Genomic DNA, 19,365 nt, shown 5'->3' with positions numbered 1-19,365 from the left:
GCTCCAAAATGGCGGCGGGGCGAGCTTCGGGGGGCGGGGGCGGCCCCGGGGGTCCCCGCGGCTCACCCTCGGCCCCGCCGCCCTCATGGCCCGGCCCGTTGCCCAGAGCAGGGGTGAGGGAGGGCTGGCGCTGCCGGAGAGTGTCCCCTCAGGGGAGCTGAGCAGCCGCCCTGTGCCGCCCCCCGGCCCCTCAGCAGCCCCTCAGCGCAGGAGTCACAGAGCCACAGAATGGCGGGGGCTGGAAGGGACCTCTGGAGCTCATCCCGTCCCACCCCTGCTGGAGCAGGCACACCCAGAGCAGGGGCACAGGGCCGCGTCCAGGCGGGGGGTGAATGTCTCCAGGGAAGGGACCCCACAGCCTCTCTGGGCAGCCTGTGCCCCTGCTCTGGCACCCGCACAGGGAAGGGGTTTGTCCTCATGTTCAGGTGGAACTTCCCGTGTTCCAGCTTGTGCCCCTTGGCCTGTCATTGGGCACCTCTGAAAGAGTCCGGCCCCATCCTCCTGACACCTGCCCTTCAGATATTTATAAGCATTGATGAGATCCCCCCTCAGCCTTCTCTTCTCCAGGCTGAACAAACCCAGGTCTCTCAGCCTGTCCTCATAAGGGAGATGTTCCATGGACAAGGCCATGGACCTGTTGGAGCGGGTCCAGAGGAGGCCACAAAAGTGACCCAAGGGCTGGAGCACCTCTGCTACGGGGTGGTTCAGCCTGGAGAAGAGAAGGCTGTGGGGAGACCTTATTGCGGCCTTTCAGTACTTAAAGGGGACTTATAACATGGAGACAGACTTTTTAGTAGGGCCTGTCACAATGGGACAAGGGGTGTTGGCTTTAAACTAAAGGAGGGTAGATTTAGACTGGATATAAGGAAAAAATTTTTTACAATGAGGGTGGTGAAACATTGACCCAGGTTGCCCAGAGAGGTGGTAGATACCCCCATCTGTGGAAATATTCCAGGTCAGGCTGGACAGGGCTCTGAGCAACCTGGTCTACTTGAAGATGTCACTGCTTGCTGCAAGGGGGGTTGGACGAGGTGACCTCTAAAGGTCCCTTCCAACCCAAACCATTCCATGATTCTATGATTCCCCCTGAGCAGCAAAACCGGGCGCTGGGCCCCACCATTGTCCCTGGACCCCTCCTCGGTGTGCGGTGACCAGCCTGGGCACGTGGCACCCACGCTGGCTGCTGCAGTGCGCATGGACGGCTTCGTGCCAGGTGTGAATAGCCGGGTAATTTGGTTATGCTCGGAGCCGGGCCGTGGCACCCATCAAGGTCAGGCTGGAAATTGCCTTCAGAGTGCCAAGGCCTGCTGGAGTGGGGGTTGGCAGCAGGGAAGGGCTCAAATCTGGAAGCTCTCTCCTGTGATGTGCTGCTGGAGCTATGGGATAACCTGAGATCAACCGGTGTCCCTGCTCAGGCCCCCCCCACCTGCTTTCAGAGGGTCCCAAACCCTGGCAAAGCAAACCTCGAACACCCAAACCTGGAGGATTACAGATTTTCCTATTTTTCACAGCACCACAGAGCAAGAAAACCAGCAGCCGTCCAAGAATTGACTCAGCCAAACCCTAAGGGATCTTCCCATCTCACACCCGATAAATCCACCTGAGACCAGATTTAATCAGGAAATGCAGAAAACTGTTGTTTTTTCCCCCCACTGCTTTTCCGCTCTCTCCAGCAAATGGTCCTTGGCTGATAGCAGCATTGGGCCCTCTCTGGACACCATCTCCACCAAGAGCGGCTCTGATGAAATATGCTTCATTGATTGTTGAATTTGTTTATTGTCCCTGCTCCGAGAGCCAACTCTGGGAGCTGCTGAAGGCAGTGGGATTTTGGCAGGAGGAGCCTGACAGGAACAGGCTGATGAAAGTCACTCAGCAGTGGCCTGCGTTGATGCCAAAGGGAGATCCTTTCTTGTGCGAAGGAGCGAGGATGGAGGTGGACTGCACGGGACCCACAGCTGCCTGGGTCACAGGGGTGTCCCTTGCCCCGAATTCCCAGTGGGAGGCTCCTTGTCCGGTGTTACTTGGTTCCCCCTGTCATTGTGGCATGAATTGAACCCCAAACTCCCTTTTTTCCCCTGGGACCGGACCAGCTCTTGCACCAAAGCTGAACATGAGCAAGTATCGCCGACTCCAAACCACCCCTGCATCCTCCCTCTCTCCCAGAAGGCAACAACCTTCCCCTGCCACTGCCATCCCTCGCTGCGCTGCTGGCTTCTGCCTGCTGTGCTGCCTGACTCCAGCACTTCATTAGCACCAATTTGCTCTTGTCACACTAAGTGGCAATGACTCGGGAGAGGAGTAAGGAGAGCAGAGCAGCCAGGAGGACTCCCAGGGCAGCTCTGCCCAGACCTGCCTCACACCAGGCAGCTGCTCTGGTCCTGGGCCGTGCTGGCAGCACAAGCACTGAGCAGCTTGTGACGGCAGTGCTCTTCACTGGGACAATAAGAAGCAGCTGACCCTGGTCCAAAAAAAGGCTGAGAAAGGGAGGAAATGGGACAAATGGGGGGAGCGACTTTGCCAGCACTTGTGATGGCAGAGCCGGGGCTCAAGCCCGGTTCGCCCGGGTGCTGGTGAGAGTGGAGCAGGGCACCAGGTCTCCCTTTACGAAAGTCTCCAGAAAAACGAGTGAAAAAAATCAAACCTCTGCAGAAAGGAAATGCTTTCAACAACAAACCCACATTTTAAAGTGTCATGGTTTAGCGGCAGCTCAGCCCCACACAGCCGCTCGCTCACTGCCCCACCGGTAGATGGGGGAGAGAATCAGAAGGGTAACGCTCGTGGGTTGGGATAAGAACAGTTTAATAATTAAAATTAAAAGAAACAACAACAGAAATGCAATGTAAAGGAGAACGACGAGAGGCGCAAAGCCCCGGGGGAGGGGGGAAGGGAGGGGAGAGGGGGAACGAACCGCCGAAAAGAACCGCACGCGCCGCAGCCGCCCGCCGACCCGACACCGTGCCGCCTCCGCGCTGCCACTGGACCCTCCGCCCGCCCCCCCCCCCCCAATATACTGGTCACGGTGTCACGTGGTATGGCACGAACCTGCCATTGGCCAGTCGGGGCCAGCCGCCCCCACCATGGCCCCGCCCCTCCCAGCCCCCCCCCGCCCCGCGGCAGAGCGCGGGAAGCTGGAAAGGCAGCCGCCCCCCCACGGTGAGGAGAATTAACCCCTTCTCAGCCAAAACCAGCACATTCCCCACCCCTTATTCCATACCATTTACACCATGCCCAGGTCCCATACGATGCAATACAACTGTACCAACCACCACCCCTCCCCTTCCCATCCTTTAACATAAGACACAGACATCATTCCCTTAGTTCATGGACCTTCCCCGTAAAATGTCCATTAAAATGTCCATTGAGTTCACCCAGTCCATGACTCTGGGCTCCATCTGCCGTATCAGGCTTTCCGGGTGGGAGAGATGGTGTGTGGCGTTGGGTTGCTGCATACCGAGTCAGTCATCGTTCCATCCCTGCTGCACGGCTTGTTTCACAGTCTGTCTTCCATGGGTTGGGAGGCTCGTACTCTGATATCATTGATACAACACAGAGGTGACACACAATGTTATATAGCAGTTCGCATTGTGCCATTCAGTTCATTGGCTGTTTTCGCCCAAAATCAAATCCCCTTGAGGCACACATCGGATTTCTCCATCCTCCCGCATCACCCACCAAGTGCACCCAGGTCCTCGAGCAAAAGCCATCCCACGAATGGGTTTGCCTTTGCCGGAGGCAGGAAGAACCCAGACTGTTTTGCCCAGCGTACTTTTTGCGTGCACTACAGGGACTCTATCCCCTTCCACAGCATGTAGGATTTCTGACTGGGCAGGGCCAGCTCGCCTGGCAGATCCCCTCGTGTTGACTAACCAGGTGGCTTTTGCTAAATGTGTATCCCGGTGCTTGAATGTCCCACCCCCCGTTGCTCTCAGTGTAGTTTTTAACAGTCCATTGTACCGTTCAATTTTCCCAGAGGCTGGTGTGTGATAGGGGATGTGATACACCCACTCAGTGCCGTGCTCTTTGGCCCAGGTGTCTATGAGGCTATTTCGGAAATGAGTCCCATTGCCTGACTCAATTCTCTCTGGGGTGCCATGTCGCCACACTACTTGTTTCTCAAGACCCAGGATAGCGTTCCGGGCAGTGGCGTGGGGGACAGGATATGTTTCCAGCCAGCCAGTCGTTGTTTCTACCCTTGTAAGCACATGGCGCTTGCCTTGGCGGGTCTGTGGGAGTGTGATATAGTCAATTTGCCAGGCCTCCCCATATTCAGATTTCAGCCATCGTCCCCCATACCACAGAGGCTTTACCCGCTTCACTTGCTTGATTGCAGCCCATGTGTCACATTCGTGGATAACCTGTGCAATAACATCCATGGTCAAGTCCACCCCTCGATCACGAGCCCACCTGTATGTTGCATCTCTCCCTTGATGGCCTGAGGTGTCATGGGCCCACCGAGCTAGAAATAGTTCACCCTTATGCTGCCAGTCCAGATCCACCTCAGCCACTTCAGTCTTGGCAGCCTGATCCACCTGCTGGTTGTTCCGATGTTCTTCAGTGGCCCGACTCTTGGGGACGTGAGCATCCACATGCCGTACCTTTACAACGAGGTTCTCTACCCGGGCAGCAATATCTTGCCACAATGTGACAGCCCAGATGGGTTTGCCTCTGCGCTGCCAGTTGCTTTGCTTCCACTGCTGCAGCCAGCCCCACAGGGCATTTGCCACCACCCAGGAGTCAGTATAGAGATAGAGCACTGGCCACTCTTCCCGTTCAGCGATGTCTAAGGCCAGCTGGATGGCCTTTACCCTCTGCAAACTGGCTCGATTCACCTTCTCCTTCAGCAGTTTCTGCTACTTGTCGTGTAGGACTCCATACAGCAGCCTTCCATCTCCGGTGCTTTCCCACAAGGCGACAGGACCCATCAGTGAACAGGGCATATTGCTTCTCATCTTCTGGCAGTTTGTTATACAGTGGGGCTTCTTCAGCACGTGTCACCTCCCCCTCTGGTGATAATCCAAAATCTTTGCCTTCTGGCCAGTCCATAATCACTTCCAAGATTCCTGGGCGACTGGGGTTTCCTACTCGAGCCCGCTGGTTGATCAGTGCAACCCATTTACTCCACGTAGCATCAGTTGCATGGTGTGTAGAAGGGATGTTTCCTTTGAACATCCAGCCCAGCACTGGCAGTCGGGGTGCCAGGAGCAACTGTGCCTCAGTCCCAACCACTTCTGAAGCAGCTCGAACCCCTTCATATGCTGCCAATATCTCTTCTTCAGTTGGAGTATAGCGGGCTTCGGACCCTCTGTATCCCCGACTCCAAAACCCTAGGGGTCGACCTCGGGTCTCCCCATGTGCTTTCTGCCAGAGGCTCCAGGTAGGGCCATTCTCCCCGGCTGCAGTGTAGAGCACATTTTTTACATCTTGTCCTGCCCGGACTGGCCCAAGAGCTACTGCATGAACTATTTCCTGTTTAATCTGTTCAAAGGCTTGTCATTGCTCAGGGCCCCATTTGAAATCATTCTTCTTCCGGGTCACTTGATAGAGAGGGCTTACGATCAGACTGTAATTGGGAATGTGCATTCTCCAAAAACCCACAACGCTCAGGAAAGCTTGTGTTTCCTTTTTGCTAGTTGGTGGAGACATGGCTGCTATTTTGTTGATCACATCCATTGGGATCTGACGACGACCATCTTGCCATTTGATTCCTAAGAACTGGATCTCTTGCGCGGGTCCCTTCACCTTACTTTGTTTTATGGCAAAACCAGCCTTCAGAAGGATTTGGACTGTTTTCTCTCCTTTCTCAAAAACTTCTCCCGCTGTGTTGCCCCACACGATGATGTCATCAATGTATTGAAGGTGTTCGGGAGCTTCTCCCTGTTCCAGTACAGTCTGAATCAGTCCATGGCAAATGGTAGGACTGTGTTTCCACCCCTGGGGCAGTCGATTCCAGGTGTACTGGACGCCCCTCCATGTGAAAGCAAACTGTGGCCTGCACTCTGCTGCCAGAGGGATTGAGAAGAATGCATTAGCGATATCAGTTGTGGCATACCGCTTGGCTGCCTTGGACTCCAGTTCGTATTGAAGTTCTAGCATGTCTGGCACAGCAGCACTCAACGGTGGAGTGACTTCGTTCAGGCCACGGTAGTCTACTGTTAGCCTCCCCTCTCCATTAGACTTCCGCACTGGCCATATGGGACTGTTAAAGGGCGAGTGGGTCTTACTGATGACTCCTTGGCTCCTCAGTTGGTGAATGAGCCCATGGATGGGGATCAGAGAGTCTCTGTTGGTGCGATATTGCCGCTGGTGCACTGTTGTGGTGGCGATTGGCACCTGTTGTTCTTTGACCCTCAGCAACCCCACAACAGAAGGGTCCTTCAAGAGGCCAGGCAAGGTAGACAGCTGTTTAATTTCCTCTGTCTCCAAGGCAGCTACACCAAAAGCCCACTTGTAACCTTTTGGGTCTTTGAAATACCCTCTCCTGAGGCAGTCTATGCCAAGGATGCACGGAGCCTCTGGGCCAGTCACAATGGGGTGCTTCTGCCACTCATTCCCGGTTAGGCTCACTTCGGCCTCCAATACAGTTAGCTCTTGGGATCCCCCTGTCACTCCAGCAATGCTGATGGGTTCTGCCCCTATATAGTTTGATGGCATTAAGGTGCACTGTGCGCCGGTGTCCACTAAAGCTTTATACTCCTGTGGGTCGGACGTGCCAGGCCATCGGATCCACACAGTCCAGTAAGCCCGGTTATCCCTTTCCTCCACCCGGCTGGAGGCAGGGCCCCCCTAGTCCTGATCATGGCAGTCACAACTCACTTCCTGTAAATGTGAATCAGGAGTCCCTCTATTACACTTAGAAATAAAATCTGCGCTTCTACTCCTCTGTCTGGGGACCTGCTCACTGGAAACCGGAGCAGCAGCTTTCCTGGAAGAGCCTCCCCGAGTGACTGTTCTTCCTTGCAGTTCATGTAGTCGTGCCTGTAGGGTCGAGGTAGGCTTGCCATCCCACCTCATCATGTCCTCTCCGTGGTCACGCAGGTAGAACCATAGGGTGGCCCGTGGTGTGTATCCCCTCCTTTGAGCCAAAGGACGCTTATTCCTAACAGCTGAGACACTGCTCTGTCGAGGTGGGGAGCAGGACATATCTTCTTTGAGTTGCTGGACCTCTTGGGATAGTTTCTCCACAGCAGAGATGAGCGAGGAAGAGATATTTGTGTCGTAATCCCGGAGTCTATCAATCACCTCTGCCACCGTTGGTGTCTCATCATCTTTCCAGGACATCACTGCCAATGAGTTTGCATGCGAAGATGGTGCACTCCGTACAAACTGCCGCCACATGGGTCGTGTGCACTCGGCTTCATCTGGATCTTTGGATGACCGTTGATCGTCCAGGTCACCATAAATCACCTCAAGCACAGCTAATTCCCTTAGATACTGGATGCCTTTCTCCATAGTTGTCCATTTTCCTGGGCAATATGTAACATCTTCTTTAAAGGGATACCTTTCCTTCACTCCAGACAGGAGTCGCCTCCAGAGGCTGAGGGCTTGTGGTTTTTTTCCAATTGCTTTGTCAACGCCCCCTTCCCCAGAAAGGGATCCCAGTTGTTTGGCTTCTTTTCCCTCTAGTTCCAGGCTACTGGCCCCATTATCCCAGCATCGGAGCAGCCAGGTGACAATGTGCTCACCTGAACAACGGCTACAATCTTATCACATATCTCGCAACTCACTTAAGGACAGGGATCGGGTGGTCTCTATTTCATTTATTACTTCTCCCTCCTCTCCCCGCGATGGCCCTGGTTCTTCATCATCCCGTTCTAAACGAGTTGATGTCCGCTTCCAATATTTCATCTTGTGTATGGGGGCAACTGATACTGGTACGGGTTTATTTTCTGAGCCAGCTCCGGTACTTGTTGTGGGGGTTTGAGTGGCTGCAGTGCCTGTCCTCAGGGCTGGAGTGACTACAGTGCCAGTCACTTTGCATTTCAATCCAGAGACCTTCTCTTCCCCCTGGGGGCACTGAATACTGTTGAGCAGGGCTCGGTATGCATGGGCCAGACCCCAGCATGTTGCAGTTATCTGTGTCTCTCTGGAGTTCCCAGGGTAACAACATACTTTCTCCAAATATTCTACTAGTTTTTCAGGATTCTGCACTTGTTCGGGGGTGAAACTCCAAAACACTGGGGGTGCCCACTGCCCTAGGTATTTGCCCATGCTATCCCACATGCCCTGCCACTCATAACTATCAAGCCTCGGGGCAGATTTCTGGGTGATATTCTTAAGTTGCTTAGTCAAAACCAAAACAACATGCCCAAAAGCTAACAATAAGTGCACCTTAACCACCCAAGGATGTTCAAGATACAAAAACGTTGTTGTAACAAAGGCACAGACATCATAGAACAAAGTTGCAAAGGTACTATTCTGTATTTCCTCCATATAAAATCTCTCCGAGGAGGAGGTATAATTGCTAATTGCCTCAACAAGGTGGCATCCAAAGTACAGTAACAGTTTCAGAAAAAACCCCAAATACCAGATAAAGCTGAAAGCCAGTGTTTGTATAACAAATCTTGTAGGCAAAGCGTTACTAATCACAGCAGAACACAGCAGAGTCAACAAACCAACACCAATCTTCAACACCAACTGCAAAAAGGACAACATGGTGCTGTGACCAGCAGCTGTTGTTATCTCCAACCCTTGAGCCCCACGTTGGGCACCAAAAAGACTGTCGCGGTTTAGCGGCAGCTCAGCCCCACACAGCCGCTCGCTCACTGCCCCACCGGTAGATGGGGGAGAGAATCAGAAGGGTAACGCTCGTGGGTTGGGATAAGAACAGTTTAATCATTAAAATTAAAAGAAACAACAACAGAAATGCAATGTAAAGGAGAACAACGAGAGGCGCAAAGCCCCGAGGGAGGAGGAACGAACCGCCGAAACAAACCGCACGCGACACAGCCGCTCACCACCCGCCGACCCGACGCCGCGCCGCCTCCGAGCTGCTACGGCCCCTCCGCCCCCCCCCCCCCCCCCCCCCATATACTGGTCACGGTGTCACGTGGTATGGCACGAACCTGCCATTGGCCAGTCGGGGCCAGCCGCCCCCACCATGGCCCCGCCCCTCCCAGCCCCCCCCGCCCCACGGCAGAGCGCGGGAAGCTGGAAAGGCAGCCGCCCCCCTCCCGGTGAGGAGAATTAACCCCTTCTCAGCCAAAACCAGCACATAAAGTCAGCTGAAACTTTCTTTCTGTGTCCATGAGAGGGGTCTGATGCAGCCAACTCAGCCCAGGGCTGTCTCTGGCGGGGCGGTAGCAGCTTACAGGACAAGAATAAAAATAGGGCAAATGTGGAGGGATGGAGCCAAGCACACCTGCAGCTGCCACGGCTTCTTTGTGTCCCTTCACCCACCCTCAGACCAAACTCACTGGCTTCCGGACTGGAAAAGCTGAAAATGCCACACCATGAAAAAACAGACAAAGCTTGAGAAGTGCAGGAGGGGCAAAACAAGGCATCCCACGGGACTGGCATCGCTGCTCTGCTGTACGTTTGGGTGGCTCTGCTGGTCTCCAGCCTCTGCTGGTCCCAGCCAAACCCCTGTCTTGGGAGGGACCATCATCACCCAAGCAGGGGACCAAGGCCTCGTCCTTTCCCTTGTCCCTTCCCTCCTCCTGCCAACCTGTGCTGCTCTGAAAGCCCCCGGGCTGTGGGGGAGTGGGCCGGGGACATCACTGATGCCTCACAGCCCCAAATGGATGGATTGGAGGTGCTCGCTGGAACAAGTCACCGAAACCCTTTGCAAGGGAAGGAAAATGCACCGAGCAACGCCAAGGGGGGTGGTTTGTCTCATCTCATCTCATTTGCAGCATTCAGAGGAAGATTTGATTTGCTGGGCTTGGGGAAGTGTCTCACCCTGCAGCATGCCGGCTGCATACCAATGACCAGGGGCTCTCCCCAGGCCTCTGGGACTCATCCTCCGGCAGCTCCCAGGGACACTGGCCTGAGGCAGGGCCATGTGGCACAGGCGCATGCACGAGGACGGGAGCTCTGGCCAGACTGTGTCACTCTGACCCAGTGCCATGGGGCTGCGGCTCTGCAGACACATCGCAACTCCTAACCGCATCTCACGGGCTCCGGTTGGTCTCTGACGTGCAGTTTTCCAAACCTGCGGGTTTCTAGAGTGGGACAGTTTTTACTACAGCGTGGCTCAAAGCTTTCAGATGCTGCAGGACCACGGTGGTCAAAATTGCCACAGGTTTTGGTGCCCAGAAGTTTTTTTTTTCCCTTATTGTGCGCTGCTGAAATCTGGGAGATCACAGCGTTGCAGGGCTTTGCAGGAATGGGCAGTGTGGGGCAGGCTCTGCCCCCTTGGTTGTGTGGTTGACACTGCATCCCCTTTGCCTGTGTCTTCACTAGTTTTTGGAATCAAATGGGGTTTCAGCAAAAAAAAAAAGGCTAAAAGAAAGTTGGGGTTTGGTTTTTGAGCACGTTTTCTTCCTGCGTTGAACACTGCAGACTCTCCCATTAGCACTGAGTCTTCCCAGTGTGAGAAGACCCGAATTTGCCCTGGAGAAGCCTATTTTTGACAACTCTCTTTGGGCTCTTTTCCTCCAATGTAAAGAAAAGTCAAACAAACCTCTCACAGTTACTGAGTTGCCCCAGTTCTGAGCATCCCGGCCAGTCCAACCGTGGACTGGAAGATTTCTGTCTTGCAGATGAAGCCCCCTGATCTCTGGACCAGACTCTGCTCTATCTTTGGGGGAGCCGATGCCATGAGGTTAATTCACCTCAGGCTCAGACACCGCTCTGCTGTGGGAAGCACTGGGTTCATCTCAGTTTGCTCAGGGTCTGAACCAGTAACACCCATCACACAACCCTACACCCAGCCCCTCCTTCTGTGTGAAGGAGGTTGAGATCCCTCTGCCCCTTCAAGGAGAGGGGGAAACTGGGGCAGCCAAGGGGCTGGACCTGTCTTGAAGGCACAGAGAAGCCAGCTTTGCTCAGGGCCATTTCCCACCAGGTGCCCACCAGCGAAAAGAGCCCATCCCACCTCTGCACAGATGAAATCCATCCCGACCTGCCAACCACGTCTGGGTACCCCCTCTCCTTCCCTTCCTCCACCTCCCTTTGAGCCCCTAAATGCTGCTTGGTCCCCTTGCACCCCTGCGAGCTGCTTTGACAGGGAGAAAAAGAGAAAAGCTAGTCAGGTTTTTTTCCCCCTAACCTTGCTTACAGCCAGCATGCTGGCTCTGAAAGCCCCTGACTGTCTTTTGTGATTTCAACAAATCACCAGCACTTAAGCAAAGTGGGCAGAAAATTACAGGTTGTATTGCAAGTGAATGGAGAGGGAGAGCACGCTGGGGCTGAGAAAACAGAGGTTTGCGGGTATAATAGAGAAACCAGTGTCTGGCAGGATGTGGAAGCCTTCAAAGCCATCAGGTATTAGTTAAATGCTTCGCGGAGTTCACGCTGCAAGGCATAATCGCAGCTTCTGAACAGCAGCCATTTGATTGTCTCTATTATGTCCCTTTAGAAATTATTTGGGAGATATTTTGCTTTGAGTTGTCAAGGTTAAGTCAAGGAAAACGCTCTATCTCTGACATAAGTCTCCAGGGAGGCAGAAACCTTCAGCAGAAATCTTCCGGGGGAAGCGGGTGGGATGCCTCTGCTTTCAGGGAACCCCGAGGTTCCTCCTTGCCTTTTTTCCCCAGTGGTTTTTCCGCAGCAAGGTCAGCCACCTTAGGGATGAAATACCACTAGGGTTGCACACCTGCTGTCCAGGAGGAAGGGGCTCCGTGTGATCACCCCATCCCACTGCTTCTGTCATTCCCTCCTTGTCACTCCTGCACTTGTCAGCTGGTTTCAGCCAAGCCTGGCTGAGCTGTGGAGGTCTCAGAGGTGCAGGTGGTGTGAAATGAGCTGGGGAGAGATGGAGGGAGGAGAGAAAGACCTCCATTGTGGGTGAGCTCAACCCCTTACTGGCCATTGGAGCAACCCCCCTCACCACAGGGGACCCAGGTCCTTCTCTCCCACTGTTGGTCCTGGTACTGCCAAGGTCTCCTGTGCCCCAGGAGGAGTAGGGAGCAGGATAAGCCAGGGAATAAATCCCGTGCTGTGGGCATTTGCTGGGGAGATGACACAGAGGCAGAGGTGGGAGCGCCCTAAAGCATGTCCCCATCCCCACTGAATGCGACTGCGGCCTGGTCCAGAGACCCTGGGGGGACATGACCGAGGACAAGCATTAAGTCAAGGACGAGTCGTTTGGACCTTGGAACTTGCAAAAAAAAGGGATTCTGAAGCACAAAGGAAAACCCTCACCCTGTGCAGACCGTGCCCCTGGCTGCCCCCCATCCCCAGCTCCCACCGCCTGCGGGGACACAGGGACGGCCACCGCCAGCCTGCCTGGGAAAGCAGCGCCTGGGGGATGGGGAACAGGGAAAAGATCCTCTGTTGGGGGCTTGATGGCCACTGTAAATAGATCTGACCAGCGTCACTACTGATTTCTGTTGTGCAGAGCTGTAATTAGATTGAACTGGGGAAGAGGGGTGTTGGGCTGCGTCAGCAGAAAAATAAATTAATAAATAAACAAACGAGCACAGGAAATGTGGGATGCGTCCGCCGCCGGCATCGCAGGCCAAAAATAACAGGGGTATCCAGGGGTGCAGAGCAGGGTGTCCCCTCTGCCTAAGCATACTCTAGTTTAAATGTTGGATCACAGTTTTACCAGCAAGACCCTGAGGGTTAGCGTTTGCTTTGGAGCTCTGCGTTATTAATGGGCTCTTTGGAGGTCTGAGTTATTAATTATTTGTAATAATTACTCCTAAAAATTGAAGGGGGGGTGGGAACGTGAGGTTGAAAAGCTGCAATGCTGGGTCTCAGGCTGGCTGTTCACCACCGCCGGTGGGAGTGGGTGCTGGCAGGCAGGGGAGCAAGAGGACAGCGTGGATCCCGGTGGCTTTGCTAGGGTTAGCGCTGGGTCAGCACATCACCCCGCAAGTCCCGTGGGGGTATGGATGTATTTACACATACCTGCACACATCTGTGTGTACCTGGTGTGTATGTGGTAGCCATATATAGTATAAGAGCTACCCACGCAGAGCAAAAAGCCATGCTCGCAGGGAGCATGCGAGGTACCCACCGTCGACACAAGGTCCCACCCGCGCCACTGGCACGGGCCCAGAGCTGAGCATGCCGGGGGGACGCTGGGAGGGCACGTGGCGGGTGGGCGGGAGAGGGGTCCGCCAGAGTGAAGATGCGCTCCTCTGAATGTGCACGTACGGGGGGTGTGTGGGGGCTTTTTCTGTTTTCTGTTTGGTTTGGGGGATGTCTTTTTTTTTTTTTAATTCATGTCTGGTAAAAAGTCAAATTTTCTATAAAGGCTTTTTTTTTTGTTCTTTTTGCAAGCATCTGATGGTCATAGGGTAGGTTTCCACTAAACTGTTCTCTGCTGGATGTTTGAGTAAGGTACCCCTGGGACAGGGTCCCCCAGCATCACCAGGGCTCAGACCATCCCTTGTCCCTAAGGATGGTGGCTTGCAGCCAAACCTGCCTGGGCAGGAGAAGGGGAGGGGAAAGCTCTCCACTAACCATCTTTACCAGGAATGGCTGATTTTGACTGAGTGTGGTTAGTCATGCCAAACTTGGTGCCCCGAGCCTCAGCAGGAGCAGAACTGATGGCTCCTGCCACCCACACAGGGACGGGGCGAGGACTGAGCCCAGCAGCTGGGAAAACAAGGCTATATTTATTGGATAAATTATCTGCTTCACTGAGCTGTAGATCTCCCCAGCTTCGGGTGGAAGGGGTGGATATCATCCTTCTCTGTTAATTCAAGGTGAGGTAAAGAGGACTCGTAGTGCAGGCCAGCTGAAGAAAAATCAGAGGAAGACCTTCCTTCTTCTCTAGTGAGGAAGAAGTGACTTTGAACACTCTCCCATTACTCCTAGGCTACATGGCTGCCTACCCTTTTACTTAGCCTGGCCATGGAGGTGTGTTTTGTACAGCAGGCAGGTAGTTAGCCTGAGGGGATTGCCTGTCCCATGGACCCAGGATGCTGTCCCGTCATGGTGGCAGCAGCTTTCAGCCTTGGCCTCTGGCCCCTCCGAGGTTGAAGAGGGTCCTGGAAGTGCCTGAGAGAAGCAAGTTGAAATCTGTCATCCAGCAATGTTCTGACAGCGAATGTCTCAAAGGACCTGTGCCCTCCCTGCAAAATCTTTTGGAAGATCCGAACCAAGAAACCCCAAAGGCTGAAAACTTGCTGCTGCCTGGGGGAAGAGTGGGGCTTTCCTTGGAAAGTCTTTAGCCCACAGTTTCCTGACTGTTTTCTGAGCTTTCCAGGTGGAAACAGTGTGTCCCCAGCCTTGGAGGGCCAGAGCTATGCCCTGCCTTGCCCACGGGCATCTCGTGCTCTGGCAGTGCCTGCGCATGTCTGGCCAAGTCCTGACCCAGCAAAGTCCCTGAGCACACTGATCTAACCTCAACAGCTTTGAGGTCATCCCTGCTTTGGGTAGGAACTGGACCAGCAACCTCCATCAACCTCAGTTATTCAATGATTTTCTAGAAAAATATCATAGCAAAGGGCTCCTTTTCTCACCCCTTCCACCAACAGCACGCTTAATATTCCTGCAATTAAAACCCATATATTTACCAAAAGATGCATGCTCGCCTCCCTCCCTCCCTTGCATGCAGCGTGGTGGTGTCAGGGGGGCTTTCCTGGCTCCATCAGCCTGTCCCCATGTGACAGCACCTCTGTTGTGACCCACCACTCAAGCCAAATCTGTAGGCAAGGCTTTTAATTCGGTGCTAGCTCAACCTGACACACATGCCAAAGAATCCGGTAGGAAAGGCATGCAAGGGAGGCTGAATTTCCTGGAGCTTCAGGTAGCTCAGGCTGTTCTCCAGCCTCCGGAGGCAGGAAAACCCCTTCCCAGAGCAGGTGGAACCACAAATGGTCCCTCCAGGCTGTCTGCTGTGGGACGTGGTGGCTGCAGACCAGCCATTTCACAATGTCCCTGTCCCCGGCTCTTCCCTGCATTTCCGAGGTGGCAGCTGGATGTGATGGCCAAGACTCACCAGTTCCCTGAGTCCTCCAGTGAGATCCACAGAGGTGATGAGGAGGCGAGGGAGACCGTGCCAGAGTGCAGCAAGGGAGGGAGGCTGGTGGATGACCCTGAAATTTAGGGATGGAGCAGGCCCCAGCAGCCAGGCTGTGGGAGCAGAGTCAGCCCAGGAGTTTCCTCGGTCTCTAGTCCCAGGGCCAGCTGGAGATGCCGAGACTTGGGCTTTTCCCAGGCATCTGGACAGGTGATGGGCTTCACCCAGGCTTTGCTCACACTGAAGTGGCAAGAGGCAGATGCTCAGGAGGCACAGGGAGGAAGAGGAGGGAGGTAGCCTAGGGAGTGGTGGGCAACAAGCCAGCAGGTTTGCTAGAGGGAAGGGCCTGGTTTCTGGGAGGCGGCCAGGCAACCTGCAAGTGGGCCAGGGTGGTGAGCACCAATTAATGGCCCTATTCTCTCTTTTGAACATCTAGCTTGCAAACGCAAAGAGCAAGAGCAGCAGAAAGACAGGAGCCTGCAGCCCAAGAAGCAGCGGCTGGTCTTCACAGACCTCCAGCGCCGCACCCTGATCGCCATCTTCAAGGAGAACAAGCGCCCATCCAAGGAGATGCAGATGACCATCTCGCAGCAGCTGGGCTTGGAGCTCAACACTGTCAGCAACTTCTTCATGAATGCCCGCCGGCGGTGTATGAACCGCTGGCAGGAGGAGCCAGGCACCAACCCTGGAGTCCCCTCTTCTTCTACAAGCACTTTCTCCAAAGCATGATGTCCCCCAGCCCTCCCTGCCCCTTCCTGGACATCCTCCTCATGACAAAGCCAACCCCAGACTCACATGTGTGCCCCGAGCCAACTGGGGTGGGTGCTTTTGGATGCTGCGGGTCCATCAGCCTCCCAAACCCTCAGCCGGGTGTCACCCCTGGATGTGGGCCTCGTGCCACATCCTGCTGCCATGTCCTCCCAGCTCGTGGGGTAGGGAAGGGGTTTGCAACCAGGTCAGCTCCGTCCCCGGGAGGGCTCGGAGGAAACCCCTGTGGAGTGAGGGATGATGTGGGCTGGAGGGCAAGGGTGAGGTGCTGTTTGGAAGCATCCTTGGTCCTCGGGGACCACAGAACCTTGTCTTCACCTGCCCACCAGGGTCTTTGGGGAGACCCGCCCTGCAACCTCGATCTCTGCCACAGCCACCCTTACAGATCCCACGGTGGGGGGTAAAGGTGGGGGAGATACAAGAAGTGGAGACATGGGGCTGGGCTCTGGCACAACCCCACCGAACCAGGGCCAAACCCCACCATGGTTTAAAGACCAGGGAAAATGCTCCCCGTGTGCCTGGAGGGTGACCCTGGGGTCTGTCAGGTCTCTGGCTGCTGATGCTTTTCCCCCCCGAGGTGCAGCAGGGTTCCCCAAGGCAGCCAGACCCTCTCTGCCATTGACACACGGGCATTTCTCTCCCTTAGGTTTTGAGAACCTGGTCAAGGGCATTCCTGCAGCCCCAGTCTCCTCCATGGGCATCTTCCTCTGACACCCCCTGCTCCGGCACACCCCAAGAGCACCCACATCCCCCAGCCCCCCTCCCCCTGCACCCTGACCCACAAGAGCACCCATCCCTGGATCGCTCCCAGAGGAACTCCACAGCAAAGAAGACACCTCACCGTGGTCTCTGCCTCCGCGCGCCTGAGCATCCCCCAGCGCTGCAGCTGGAGCGGGACGGCGGCTGCACCGCGTTGCCTGGTGCCCAAGCAGGTCAAAGAAGCACATTTTAGCTATAGAAATCGGGTATTTAAAAATAATAATTGTTTGAAAGGAGACGGGAGGAGAGACTTGGAACGAAGGATCTGATCTTTCCTGGTGACTGGCTCCACCATTCACCGCTGGATTTCTGGTTCACTTTTCAGTTGAGGAACGGACTCAGACAAAGCAGATTTGTTGGCTTTGTGTCTTGCCCCATCCACCCCTCGACACACACTATTGCCCCCTCCCATCCCCCCTCTTCATCTCTGTTACCAAAGAAATTGCAAAACAAAAAAAACCCAACAACAAAAAAATTCCCTCCTGGGACCCAACGTCAGTGTATGGTGGGAAAAGAAAAATCCGAGGGATCTGGTGGCGAAATCCAGCCCTGGGTGTGAGAAGGAGGAAAACTCCCCAATGAGATCGAAAGGGAAAAAAACAACCTAAAAAAAGGAATAACAACAGAAACCACAACCAAATAAGCTCAATGAAAAGACCGGCAACTTACCAAAAAGACGCCAGACTTTTTTTTGTGTGTGTGCCAATTAACAACCTGCCTTAAAACACGAATTTCTGGAGCAATGGTACTAGCTTCAAAACGATCGTTTCCTCCGAGCTCTTGATGGTGACTTGTGCCATATAAAAAAGCAATCACGAGGCCAAACCCTTACAATCAGCCCTCATCCCAGCCGCCCTGCGGGCTCCTTGCGAGCCTGGGGTGTCCTCGGGAGGAGCAGGAGGTGCCGCCGGGGACAGGGAAGGGCTGGGAGAGGCTTGGGGATGGAGGGGAGGCAGGGGCCCCTGCTTCCCCCACCACTTGAGGAAAAGAAAATAAATCCTCCAAGACCAACCATCAATGAAAAAAAAAGGGACACTATTGAATTAATGCGGGTAAAATAGTACCATCTGTGTTCTAGCGCTATGGTTTCTTCAATTCACTTTACTTTGAGAGCGATCTGCTGTGTAACAGGAAGGCATCTTGTTGAAAAGAAGGAAAAAAGGAAAAAAAGTGTATGTGTTCATCAAAATACCCCCAAAAAAACACCCCAAAAAAGAGGAAAGAAAGGACAAAAGAATGAAAGAAAGGAAGGAAAAAAACCCCTGCACACGAAGCCCTGACCAGCCGCGGTCACCGGCAGGGTTAGAGGACGTCTTTAACCAAAGAGCTCCTGGGGTAGGTGGGTGGTGGAGGGGTTGGGGGTGTCAGACTGGACACAGTCACACCAAACTAAACCAATTCATTGCTGGAAAAAGAGGGCAGGAGAGAGGGAGGGAGAGAGGGAGGGAGCAGGAAGGGGGCAGGTGCCTCAGTGTATTTTGCCAATCACAACCCAAAAACTAACGGCAAAGCGAATCTCATCCCCCCAGGACCCCGCTCCCCGCCACTGATATTTTCCCCTAACGTTGTTTCTTCTTGTCTTGTCGTGACGTGGTGATGATGGTGGTGGATTCCTGAACCCCATCAAGTAGTATTCAAGGGCTGAAAAGCCAGGAAGGGGGCCTTGGTTTGGGAAGGAAAAAACACACAGAAAAAAACAAAATGGGAAAAAAAGGAAAAGAAAGAAAAAGAAAAAGAAAAAAAAAAGAAAAGAAAAAAAGGAGTAAATGCCACAGGCCCTCAAGGATGCAAAGACATTTCTAGTGAGAACCCAAGAATAAAGGCTACCTCACTTGAGTTTTCAATTTTTGTGATTTGAAAATCACATCTGATACCAAAGATTTTGTTGCCTTGTCTGGTCTGTGCTGGAAACGCCACTTTCCCTGCTCCCCGCGGACGGGCCGGCCGAGAGGCCCCCACCCTGGCCGAAAGCCCCCCGCCACCCCCAGACACCCCCCCCAGCCCCGTCGAGTCCTCAGAGAGTGAGGGAGAAGGCGAGCGAGTGACCCCGGGATGGCAGCGTGGTAGATGAGTGCCTTTTTCTTGTACCAAAGGTGTGTGGCCATTTCTGTGCTCCTCTGCTTTGATCCTAAAGACTCACTATTACCTCAGCTCTCCCAAGGGATGGATTGTGGCAACTCTTGTAGTCTTTGGGTGTTGGGATGAAGGAAAGAAACCCAACCCTTGTCCTAATTGAAGAGAAAGCATCCCCCTTGCCGCCTGCTGCGGGAAAGGTGCTGGTTCCCCGGCGTGTCGCCCCTCCTGGATGTCCCTGTGTCCCCCAGCCTGGCATGGTCCCCAGGGTCCTTCCATCCAGCCCCTCTTGCCCCAGGAGCACTGACCTGGTGTCCAGGTCCCTTGTTGCAGGGCATCGCTCCCAGGAAAAGGCTTTGCTCCATGTCCTTCGCCAGCCCAGCTTGACTCTGGGACCCTACAGAAGCCCACGAGATGAAAATATGGGTTTCATCACCGGTTGTTTCTTCCTCGCTCAGCTCAGACTTGGGCTTCAGTTTCACTTTTTGGGAGTGCAGGGAGGGTTTGTGGCATTCCTGTCTGGAAAGCCTCACCCTAGGCTTTCTCCAAACCCCTCCTTTAGGGAACCATTTGGAATATGAAACCTTTCAGCAGGAACCGTTTCCAAGTCCCCATTTTTGGCTCGCTGGGGGAGATGGGCGCAGCCGGGTCCACTCCACTCCACCACTTGGCTTTGGCAAAAGGCAACG

At 54.1% G+C, this 19,365-nt stretch overlaps 1 protein-coding gene across 3 annotated transcripts in view; it reads left to right on the top strand.

The window, feature by feature from the left end:
- Window positions 1-18,483, top strand: part of ONECUT3 (one cut homeobox 3) — a 36,960-nt gene extending 18,477 nt beyond the window's left edge. For 2 of the 3 annotated variants that reach the window (XR_012657676.1, XM_075076908.1), the window contains exon 2: window positions 1,512-2,845. Coding sequence is in view for 2 of the 3 variants with exons in the window: in XM_075076908.1 (XP_074933009.1) it covers window positions 1,512-1,567 (56 nt within the window). In the remaining variant the exon portion in view is untranslated. Of the gene's footprint in view, window positions 1-1,511; window positions 2,846-15,512 lie in introns of those variants that run through there. The other variant, XM_075076907.1, reaches the window with a different exon arrangement.
- The last annotated feature ends 882 nt before the right edge of the window (window positions 18,484-19,365 follow it).

Source organism: Phalacrocorax aristotelis, chromosome W, assembly GCF_949628215.1.
Source record: "Phalacrocorax aristotelis chromosome W, bGulAri2.1, whole genome shotgun sequence".
Taxonomy (NCBI): Eukaryota; Metazoa; Chordata; class Aves; order Suliformes; family Phalacrocoracidae; genus Phalacrocorax; species Phalacrocorax aristotelis.
This window is presented reverse-complemented; position numbering and strand designations above follow the sequence as displayed.